This window comes from Corylus avellana, chromosome 4 (genome assembly GCF_965113065.1).
Source record: "Corylus avellana chromosome 4, dhCorAvel1.hap1.2, whole genome shotgun sequence".
Classification (NCBI taxonomy): domain Eukaryota; kingdom Viridiplantae; phylum Streptophyta; class Magnoliopsida; order Fagales; family Betulaceae; genus Corylus; species Corylus avellana.
The window spans coordinates 22,653,579-22,665,569 of record NC_142493.1 but is presented as its reverse complement, the minus strand read 5'-3'; the positions used below and the strand labels follow the sequence as shown (position 1 = coordinate 22,665,569).

The following is an 11,991-nucleotide window of genomic DNA, read 5'->3' as shown; positions in this document are numbered from 1 at the left end:
AAGATAACATGAGAGAGAAGGCAAAAGAATCGGACCATTAGAATATTCAACATGGTCTATTCGTATTACATATAATAATTTAAAAAGTGAAAAAGAGAGACGCATGAAAAAGTGAGGGCAAAAGTAGAAGAAAAAAATTTAAAATGGCACATGACTTGTACATGACCGTTGACCGTCAATTTTAACCCCTTTGACTGGCGGAATAGGGCTTTTTGTCATAAAATGATAGTTTGATGGGGTCAGGTGTCATAATTGATAGTTCATGAGAAAAAAGTGCTAAAGCACTGTAATTTATGGGGGCAAAAGGTAATTACCCCTAAATTTTTTAACGTTAAGTTTAATATTTTATTCTCTCCTATTTAAGAAATAAAACCTTAAAATTAAATTTGGTCGGTTAACATATTATAATTTTTGTCCAACACCTGCACCAAATCGGTCTTGACTCTTGGAAAGAAGATTATTGGGTTGATGAGATCAAAATGCCATATAGAATCTTCCGGTTTGGATTGTTGACTTGTACATGCACATGTGAACTTCAAACAATTTTTTACAAGCAAGCAAGGAGATATTCTCCCCTCTTTTTTTTTTTTCTTTTTTTTTTCTTTTTTTTTTCAAGGAAGCACAGAAAAAATTCTTCTGCTTTCACTGTTTATTGTGTTATTGGTTTTTATCTATATTCTTTTTAGAGTCTGTCTATGATTGCGTTTGATAAATTGAATTTTTAAGTCAAAAAACACCTTTGAGAAAAAACTTTATTTTTAAGCTTTTATCAAAAGTACATTTTTGTCATTTTTAGAGTAAAAAAGTCAAAATAAGTACTTTTAAATTTTTTTTCCAAACATGTCAGCTTTTGTTTGACACAACTTTTTAAGTATTAAAAATATTTTTTAAACTCTCTAACATAATCCCAAGCAGACCCTTAATACTTTGATGGAAAGTGAAGTTATATATAGTTGAATAATGAAATCAGTCTGCACTCTATCTTATAAATATACACAATATTCATCCGTTTTGTGTAACTTTATACATACTAGAGTCCAGATCAAGATTCAAGAAGGTTTTTGGTTGCTATAGATTATGGAATGTTTATAATTTATTGTAAATAACTTGGGATTTATTAATGTATATTCCATATATGGAATATTACATTTTGAACTCCAGTAATCATTTGGCCTCAAACCACAACAGTAGGAAAACAGTAGCACCAACAAGTAACTGATCATTCCTCCAAGACCACGAACAAGTGCAAATTTAAAAGACAGACAGGTTATTCACGCGCAACCATGACAACTTGTTTTCCAACATTACGACCACTGAAAAGTCCAACCAGGGCAGCTGGGCCATTCTCAAGGCCTTCAGCAATGTCTTCCACATACACAATCTTCCCCTCTCTGATGCCAGATAGCACAGTGTCCAAGAACTTGGGATAGAGGTGATAGTAATCAAAGGCTATAAATCCTTGCATACGGATTCGCTTGGCTATGATAAGCACCAAATTTTTCACGCCTTCAAGCTCATCAAGATTGTACTGTGAGATCATTCCACATACAGAAATGCGGCCATGGGCTCTCATGTTTAGGAGCACTGCATCAAGTGTTTTACCCCCAACATTCTCAAAGTAAATGTCAATGCCTTCTGGGAAATACCTGTGGTTATCAACAGAAACAAATAATGTGTGTTTCAAAGATCAAATCAATATTCCCACAAACTTTGATATTATATATAAGAGTCAAGCAATTGTCCCATCCAGTTTATTAATATTATTACTCACAAGCTTAATTTAGAGCAAATTTAATTAAAACTGACCTTTTCAAAGCCGCATCCAAGTCAGGCTCTTCCTTATAGTTGAAAGCTTCGTCAAAACCAAACTTATTCTTCAAAAGATCAACCTGGTTTTTATCAGAGGAAATATGAGTTTATTAATAGATCCAAAAATGACAAAGTTTTCTTTCAAATTGGGTTGAATAAATTTCTTTTAAGGGTTAAATATTAAATTAGTCCATGGGGTTTCACAACTTTATTTTTTCTCCCCTGGGATTTCATTTTTATCACAGGAGGTCCCTGTGGTTTTGATAAGTGACCAAATTAGTTGACCGTTAGTTGACTGTACGGACTGACACGTGGACTAATCAGACGTCGACACGTGGCACATATATTAATTTTTTTTTAAAAAAAAAAAAAAAAAATCGGAAGAAACTGGGGGTGGCCGAGCCACCCCCTTGGCAATTTGGGGGTGGCTCGGCCACCCCCTTTGGCCATGGGGGTGGCCAGGCCACCCCCATCTGGCCGGATGGGGGTGGCTCTGGGCACCAGGGGGTGGCTCGGCCACCCCCTTGGAAACCACCCCCGGTACCCACTGGGGGTGGCTCGGCCACCCCCATGGAGCCTTGGGGGTGGCCGAAACCACCCCCAATGGCCGGATGGGGGTGGCCGAGCCACCCCCATGGCCAAAGGGGGTGGCCGAGCCACCCCCAAATTGCCAAGGGGGTGGCCGAGCCACCCCCAATTTCTTCCGATTTTTCTTTTTTTTTTATTTTTTTTTTAATATTTTTTTTTTAATTAAAAAAAAAACATTTTTTTAAAAAATTAATATATGTGCCACGTGTCGACGTCTGATTGGTCCACGTGTCAGTTTAAGTGTCAACTAACGGTCAACTAACGGATGGACTAATTTGGTCACTTATCAAAACCACAGGGACCTCCTGTGATAAAAATGAAACCCCAGAGGGGAAAAAATAAAGTTGTGAAACCACAGGGGCTTTTGGAGTATTTAACCCTTCTTTTAATCTGATCTATAAAAGTAACATGTATCTATTAAAAGGAAAAAATTTTCCTTCAAACTGAGTTTTTTAAGTGAATGGTACATTTATCCCACTAGGCCCACTCCACAATCACAAAGAAGAAACAATAGTTAATTACAATAGTTAACTATTACAATAGTTAATTACTACAGCCTAAGTTTGACCATTGTTGTATACTAAATAATAATAGAGGTAATTACTTTTTTCTCCCATGAATTATCACACTTAGTCAATATGCTTCTATGAACTATTACATTCATTACATACCAAAAGCCTCCTTCCGTCAGTTAACCTCGTTAAAAAACTTGAAACGACTCAAAACTTAACTTTATAAACAAAAATTACTATAATACCCGTAAAATTAAAAAATTAATATATATAATGTATTAGTATCGGTTTCAATAAAAAAAAAAAATCAAAAATCAAAATTCAAAAAACCAAATAAATATTAAAACAAAAAATTTAAATATATAAAAATTAAAAAACACTTATAAATTAATTTATAAAAAATTTTTTTAAAAAAAAAAAAAAAAAAAAAAAAGTCAATATAAAAAATTTTAAAAAAGAAAACAGTTAAAAAAGACTTCAACTAAAAAAAAATATATAAATGCAAAATCAGTCCATGTGGCTGGCCTAAATTACAAATTCATCCTTGTGATATAAAATAAATAAATAAATAATTCAAAGATTATCGGGATAGGCCAAAATAACAATTTTGTCCCTATAATCAAATTCCGTCAAAATATTTGACGGATTCCACTAGTGTATCACATCATCACCAATAGAATGATGATACGTGTTATTCTTAATTAAAAAATAAATAAATATATTAAAAATATAAATATATAAACTAAAAAAAATTTATGAATTAATTAAAAAAAATAAAATAATAAAGGAGTGGATGCAACCGGCAGCCAACCCATTGGGGGAGGGGGTGGCCAGCAAGTCACCCTAGATCTGGTTGGGGGTTGGCCATGCACCACCCCCTACTCTTTTTTTTTTTCTTTAAATAATAATAATAATAATAATAATAATTTATAAGTTTTTTTTTTATAAGTTTTATATATTTATATTTTTTTGTTTTAATTTTTTTATTTGGGGCCGGGTATTTCTATCTTTTAATGAGATTTAACATTTAAAAGAGAATATTCCATCCCATTTAATGAGCTTGACTAACGAAATGGGTTTTTGGTAAGTAAATGATATTTTAATGTGGTTAGGTGGTGAACATGGTAGCTCATGGGAGCATATTGGCATAGGGTAATAGGTCATGAGGAAAAAGAAGTAATTACCCCTAAATAATACCTCAAGATGACAGCCATCAAATAAAGTAGGGCTAGATAACATAAAGTACCTATCCCACTAGAAAGGTGTACCTTCTCTTTACTTCCAGCACTTCCAACAACAAAACAACCCAACAATTTTGCAAACTGTCCAACAAGCTGACCAACTGCACCAGAAGCTGCTGAAATGAAGACATATTCTCCTTTCTTAGGAGAACAAACTTCATAGAAACCACCATAAGCAGTCATACCAGGCATACCTACATGCATATATATAATGAATATGTTAGATTTATATTATACCATTGCATACGGCATCACTTGTGTATATATATATATATATCAAAAGAGGGTGCTAATTAATTTCCAACATCTCCTGTTTTAAGACAGCCAGACAAGAACAAAACAGAATCAGAAGCACTAAGCTTAATTAATTACCAAGAATTCCAGTGTAGTAGGAGAGAGGCACATCTGTGTGTTCAATCTTAAACAGATAATCAGTTTGTGTAATGAGACTATATTCTTCCCACCCGGTTACTCCCCATACCAAGTCTCCTTGCTTGAATTTTGGATGCGCAGAATCCAAAACTTTACCCACCCCATGTCCATCAATGGGCTGCGCGCCAAGTTTCAAAATCAAGCTCATACATTGTATCAATCACAAAAAAAAAAATTCCAAAAGATAAAAATCAAAATAAGGGGTCAGAGAATCCACAGACCGAACCCTGCGTGTAGGAGCCGATGTAGCTTTCAGTAGCTGGTTTCATGCGGTTTCGCATGTAGGGATCGCAGGACAAGTAGAGGTTCTTCACGAGAACAGCATTGGAACCTTCGGGGACCTTCAATTTAACGGTACCAGTGGTGACGTACATGTCCGATTCCTTTGGATAACCACTGACATACTCCCTCAGTATCACCTGCTTGTTGTTCACAACTTCCTCTCCATTAACAATCGTCATTGCAACTCTAAACTCTTGTCGATCTTTCTGTCTCTCTGTCTCTGTGCCTGTGTCTTGGAGAGATATATATATATATTGTTAGAGTATGTTTAAATAACTCTAAAGTTAGGGATTTGACGAAGATTAGATTACCCTAATTTAGAGATTTAATCACAATAAATTAGGAGATTTGATTAAGATTACATTTATATATAAGCTCTATAAATAAAGCATTCTCTATTGTAAACAATTCATTCAATAAGAACTTAATGTAGCTCTTTGGGCTTTATCTGTCGATGTAGGTCGTTGACCGAACCACGTTAAAATCTGTTTCTCATTTATTTTATTTCCGCAATTTATTTATATTTCTATTTCATTATGAATTCTATTTTATATATATATATATATATATATATATATATATATATAGCCAGTGGAGTTTTCTGTAATATTTTTTGGTCTAATCATTTATATCTTGTGTCAAGGTGCTGTAGTTCATGGGACAAAAGGTAATTACTCCTAATTTTTTTAACGTTAAGTTTAATATATAAGCTCTATAAATAAAGCATTCTCTATTGTAAACAATTCATTCAATAAGAGCTTAATGTAGCTCTTTGGGCTTTATCTGTGGATGTAGGTCGTTGACCGAACCACGTTAAAATCTGTCTCTCACTTATTTTATTTCTGCAATTTATTTATATTTCTATTTCATTATGAATTCTATTATATATATATATATATATATATATATATAGCCAGTGGAGTTTTTCTGTAATATTTTCTGTAATATCTTGTGTCAAGGCGCTGTAGTTCATGGGACAAAAGGTAATTACTCCTAATTTTTTTAACGTTAAGTTTAATATTTTATTCTCTCCTATTTAAGAAATAAAACCTTAATTTGGTAGTTAACATATTATAATTTTTGTACAACACCTGCACCAAATCGGTCTTCACTCTTGGAAAGAAGCTTATTGGGTTGATGAGATCAAAATGCCATACAGAATCTTCGGGTTTGGACTGTTGACTTGTACATGCACCTGTAAATTAACTTCAACAACTTTTTACAAGGAAGCAAGGAGACTATTCTTTTTTTTTTTTTTTCAAGGAAGCACAGAAAAAATTTTTGTGTTTTCACTGTTTATTGTGTTATTGGTTTTATCTATACTCTTTTTTATAGTAGTTTCCTATCAGACTTAAAATTTGTTTTGGATTTTGTTTGAGAAATTAAGCTTTTAAGTCAAAAAAACACTTTTGGTAAAAGCTTTGTTTTAAAGCTTTTATTAAAAGTACGTTTTTGTCATTTTTAAAATAAAAAATTCAAAATAAGTACTTTTAAATTTTTTTACCAAACATACCTGCTTTTATTTGACACGACTTCTTAAATATTAAAAGTGTTTTTTAAGGTGATTAATAAAAAGTGGCCAGGAGTTAGGAGTTATATATTGTTGAATAATCAAATCAGTATGCACTCTATCTTATAAATATACACAATATTCATCCGTTTTGTATAACTTCATATTAGAGTCCAATGAGACAGGATGAAGGGAGGACTGGCAGCGGCTAAGCCCCCCCCAAATGACAAAAAATTGTTTATTTTTTTAAGGTAAAAACAATTTTTTATGGTTTTTTTTTTTTTTTTTTTTTCTAATGGTCCCATACCCATTAAATTTTTTCAGCCATGACCTCTGCCCATTCTTACAGCTGGCACCGTCCCTGTTTGGTGCTGTTGTGCTTTGTGACTTCTTCAAGAATGTCAACCTTCGGATCTGAGGCCATTTTTTCACTAAAGTTTTGCTTTATGTACGCCTATGTTTGGCTGCTGGGAACCAAGAAGGAAAACAAAAGTAAAAATATTACCTATACACGACAATCTATTATAGTACTGACTTTTCTGCAATAAAAATGTTAATACAAGTAATTTTTTCCTAAAATTATGTTTTTCCTGAATAACATAAACCAAATACCAATAAAACCACACAATCAGTTTTAAGTGAAGAGAGAATAAACCAGAAGAAGTAAGAAGCAAGAGAAAGCCCCAAAACAAGGAACAAAGGAAGATGTTGTGAATACTAAGGAAAGAAGAAAGGACGAATAGATTTTGTGAGTGTCGGCAAAGAGGAGAAAGTGAAAAAATAAATAAATAAATAAAAATAACCCTACGTTTCTAACAAAAGCAAACTAATTCTTAATTTTTTTAGAAACACGAAAATTTTTAATTTAAAAAAAAAAAAAAAAAAAAAAAAACGCATTCGTTAAATTTTTTGATTTAATATAATTTTTTAATAAAGTTGTCATTGAGAAGAGTTAAATGCATGTGGAAGAAATTATTTTTAAATTAATAATAAATTATTTAAAGTTGTCTTGAGTGACGATTCACTACAAAAAAACCATTTTTTACTGACAGGAGTTTTCTGACGTGTTCTAGTGTCCGACACGTCAGAAAATTTTTCTGACGGGTCGTTTCTGACGCGTGTCGAGTGTCAGAAACGTAGGTGTCAGGAAAAAAAATTTCCTGACGTGTGAGTAGGCAACACGTCAGAAAATTCTGACGTGTTACACACTCACACGTCAGAAAATTTTCTGACGTGGCATTTCTGCCACGTCAGAAAATTTTCTGACGTGTGAGAATTACCACGTCAGAAAATTTTCTGACGTGGTAATTCTGACACGTCAGAAAATTAAAAAATTAATTTTTTTTTTGAAATTTTTTTTTTTTGAAATTTTGTTTTTGAATTAAAAATTTATTAATTTAAATTATTATTATTTTTTTGAGAATTCCTGCCGTGCAGGTAATGCACACCATAAACACATTTATGGTGTGCAGAGATGGATCACCATCTCTGCACCCCATGGTGCAGAGATGTGCGATCTCTGCACCAATCTTCCTTGAGCTTCTTCTTCAATCATCGATCTTCTTCTTCTTCTCTACTCTTTTTTTTTTCTTTTTCTTCTCTTCTTCTTCTCTTCGATCTCCCTTTCTTTTTCTTCTGCACTTTCTTTTCTTCTTCTTTTTTCCCTTTCTTTTTCTTCTTCTCTTCTCCCTTTTTTGGTTCTCCTTCTTCTGCCTAATTTCTTGCATCTGCCGTGGAGAGAAGGGAGATCTAGAGGAGACAGACAGACTGTGGGAAAAATAAGTGAGGAGGAAAGAATAAAAAGAGAAAAAAAGTGGAGGGAAAATAAGGAGGGGGAAAAATTTCAAAATTTCGGTCCTTTTAGAAATTTTTCCTTTTCCTGACGTGCAATATTTAGCACGTCAGAAAATTTCTGACGCGCCAAGTTTGGCGCGTCAGAAATTTTATGACGCCCCAAATTCACACGTCAGAAATTTTCCCCATATATATATTAGTTTTTTTTTTTAAAGTAGTTTTCTGACGTGCCACGTGTCACACGTCAGAAATTTTCTGACGTGTGACACGTGGCACGTCAGAAAACTAATATATATATATATTAGTTTATATTTATAAATATACATATCTGATTATATATATATATATATATATATATATATATATATATAAGATTATATTTATAAATATACATATCTGATTATATATATATATATATATATATATATATATATATTAGTTTATATTTATAAATATACATATCTGATTATATATATATATATATACATATATATAGCATTCTGACGTTGCAAAATTTGCCACGTCAGAAATTTTCTGACGTGGCAAATTTTGCAACGTCAGAAAATATATTATTTTTAAATTTTTTAAATTTGTAATATTTTTCTGACGCTCCAACATCTAAAACGTCAGAATTTTCTGACGTGTCTGAACAGACACGTCAGAAAATTCTGACGTGTTACTATTCACACGTCAGGAAAAATTTTTCTGACGTTTTATATATAACACGACAGAAAATTGCTGAGGTGGCAAAAAATTTACACTGTAGCACACGTCAGAAAACCCCCTTTTTTTTGTAGTGATTCCTTTGCACCCAAAAAAAAAAGGGTGAGAATTTGCACATGCCAGAACCCATGCGCCTGGAAGAATGGAAGATGCTTTTATAAAATAAATTAACGATTTAAATAAATATTAAAAAATAAACCTTTTAAAATTTTTTAAACATATAAAAAAAGGGGAAATTTGTATTTAAAAATAAAGATTCTTTTTAATTTTGTTTTAAAGTTGAGAATTTAAAATTAAACGAAAATTCTTAATTCTGACTTCATTACCTGAATAAGTAAGACTGAAAGATTGTACAATTAATAATAAACTATTAAAAATTGTCTTCAGTGAGGAATTGTTTGCAAAAAAACAAAAAAGTGAGAATTTGCATATGCCGAAACCTATGTCCATGGAAGATGTTTTTATAAAAGAAATTAACGATTTAAAATAATAATAATTAATTAATTAATTAATTAATTAATTTTTTAAAAGAACAAACCTCTTTAAATTTTTTAAACATTTAAAAACCAGAAATTTGTATTTAAAAATAACGATTCTTTTTTAATTTTGTTTTAAAGTTGCGAACTTAATATTAAACAAAAATTCTTAAATCAGATAAAATGGTAAAAGCATAAAGACACCAATGCATTGATCGCTGCCACAAAACAAATTCTCTTTATCCATCTTTCCCAGAGTATACACTCATTATTATTATTATTATTATTATTATATAGGATTATCTATATCTATATATAACCAACCAACCACACAGGAAGATACTGCACACACTAGTACTAGACAAACTCCCAACAACAGCACATACGTACACGTATATAAGACACGCCTAAATTATTCGCGAGCAACTAAAACGACTTGTTTTCCGACATTACGACCACTAAAAAGACCAACCAGGGCGGCCGGACCACTCTCAAGGCCTTCAGCTATGTCTTCCACATACACTATCTTCCCTTCTTTGATGTAAGACAATACAGTGTCTAAGAGCATTCCCAGCAGACTCCCTATAAGGGAGTCTGTTCCCTAAATTTAGGGAATATGTCTAAAAAATCGCATAAAACGTCCTACAGCAGATTCCCTATATGGTTCCTTAAATCATCAGCTGCTACAGTTGAACCCAATATTTGAGGTTCAACTGTAGCGATCCATTGCCTTATTATAATCATAAAAAAAAAACTCTCTCTCCTCTCACATCTTTTCACGCCCATTATTTTTCTCCATTCTTCTCTGCCCTCTTCTTCTTCTGCAAGCCATTTTTTTCGCCCTCTTCTTCTTCTGCAAGCCGCCCACTTCTTCTTCTGCAAGCCATTTTCTCCGCCCTCTTCTTCTTCTGCAAGCCGCCCTCTTCTTCTTCTGCAAGCCATTTTCTCCGCCCTCTTCTTCTGCACTTCATCTTCAATACTCCATCTTCACTCTCATGGCCACTCAAAGGATTTACACCCAAAATTAAACAACAAATAAAACCCACAAAATCAATCTTCCCCAAAGAACTTAAATCGTTCCAGAACTCAGCAACTCAACCAAAACTCAAGAAACTCTAGATCCATTCGGCCAAACCATCTCAAAACAGATTCTAAGAACACCTCAATTAGAACCGAAACTCAACACCCAACCAGCCACTCAAGACAATCAAAAATCCTCAACAACACAACTGATTACCCAAATCGAATACCCAGAGAATCAACCCCATCACAATCAAATACCCATAACTAAAAGAAGGAGAATTTTACCCAAAGAATGATTCTGAGCCCATAAGCCGCTGTCCAGCCACTCACGGCTTCGCCGTGGCCATCTACTGAGCTTTCTCTCTCTCACCATCTCTCTCCATCCCTCGCCCAACTCTCTCTGCATCACTCTCTTTCTCTCTCCTGTTCTCTCCCTATCTGTCTTCGTGAGCGAGAACCTGCTGGGGGGAAAGTGAGGCAGAGAGTGAGATAGAGAAAGGGAGAGAGGTGTGGCTTGGGGGAAAGAAAAGAAGGAAACAGAGTGAAGAAGACGGAGAGACAGAAGACGGAGATGAGAGAGAAATGAAAAGAAAAAGAAAAAAAATTTTACAATAAAAGAAAATATTATTTTATTAAAAATAAAAATAATATTTTAATAATATAGGGAATGGTAAAGGGAAGCTATTGTGGAGTTTTTGTAGATAAGGAAGCAAAAAGTAGTTTGGATCCTTAAATATAGGGAAAATGGTTGGGTAGCTGCTGGGAATGCTCTAAGAACTTGGTATAGAGATGAAGGTATTCACGAACTGTAAATCCTATCATGTGGATTCGGTTGTATAGGAGATGCATCAAATTTTTCACGCCTTCATGCTCATCAAGATTGTACTGTGAGATCATTCCACATACAGCAATGCGGCCATGGGCCCTCATATTTAGAAGCACTGCATCAAGTGTTTTACCCCCAACATTCTCAAAGTAAATGTCGATGCCTTCTGGGAAGTACCTGATGATGAATAGAACCCAATAAGGTGTGTTTCAAATATCAAAATACTAATGCCTTAAAGATCAAAACTATATTCATATGAGCAGATTCAAATTCAGCCCTTAATGATTGAAAGGCGAATTCTCTTCACTCGATCAACACCTTTGAAAATTGAGTTCAAGGTGTCCCATGCTGCTTTGTTCGTTGCCACTTCAGCAACCTTCTCAAACGTTGAATCATCAAATCCTTGATAAAGAATATACAACGCCTTCTTGTCCTTCTTTCTTTGGTCTTTGAGAGTGACTTTCTGATCTGCAGTGTAGGTGGCTTCTTGCTCCGGAGTGGCTCAACGAACCCAATACTGACAATCTCCCAAAGATCTTGTGATCCAAACAATGCTTTGAATTGAATGCACCATTTCTCATAATTTTCCTTTTTCAATTGAGGAACTTGGATTTGCACCATATTTGAGGCCATGACTGCAATGTTAGGAATAAACTAGCTTTGATACCAATTTGTTGGGAATAAGTTTACAAACCAATACCCAAATACACGGACACTCACAAAAATAAAAAGAACAAAAGACAAGATGAAAATAATACTTTAATATTAAAGAGAA

The 11,991-nt window shown here is 33.5% G+C and overlaps 1 protein-coding gene across 3 annotated transcripts; it reads right to left on the bottom strand.

Moving 5' to 3' along the window:
- Window positions 1-1,267: 1,267 nt before the first annotated feature.
- Window positions 1,268-5,043, bottom strand: LOC132178940 (2-alkenal reductase (NADP(+)-dependent)-like). 3 transcript variants are annotated; one of them, XM_088515104.1, is made up of 5 exons: window positions 4,804-5,043; window positions 4,523-4,700; window positions 4,178-4,344; window positions 1,792-1,889; window positions 1,268-1,673 (listed from the first exon to the last, which is right to left on the bottom strand). In XM_088515104.1, the coding sequence occupies exons 1-5, from the start codon at window positions 5,041-5,043 to the stop codon at window positions 1,268-1,270; spliced, it is 1,089 nt and encodes a 362-aa protein (XP_088371230.1). The 3 variants fall into 3 exon arrangements, with proteins under 3 accessions (XP_088371230.1, XP_059447509.1, XP_088371231.1); XM_059591526.1 differs by having other exon boundaries at window positions 1,268-1,646; window positions 1,807-1,889; XM_088515105.1 differs by having other exon boundaries at window positions 1,268-1,646; window positions 1,807-1,889; window positions 4,936-4,971.
- Between the last annotated feature and the right edge of the window lie 6,948 nt (window positions 5,044-11,991).

Coding starts and splice junctions, on each gene's coding strand:
- LOC132178940 (XM_088515104.1), bottom strand. CDS start 5,043: ATGACGATTGTTAATGGAGAGGAAGTTGTGAACAACAAGCAGGTGATA. Junction 4,345..4,522: donor CTACTACACTGGAATTCTTG/GTAATTAATTAA, acceptor ATATGCATGTAG/GTATGCCTGGTATGACTGCT. Junction 1,674..1,791: donor AAAAGGTCAGTTTTAATTAA/ATTTGCTCTAAA, acceptor TTTGAAACACAC/ATTATTTGTTTCTGTTGATA.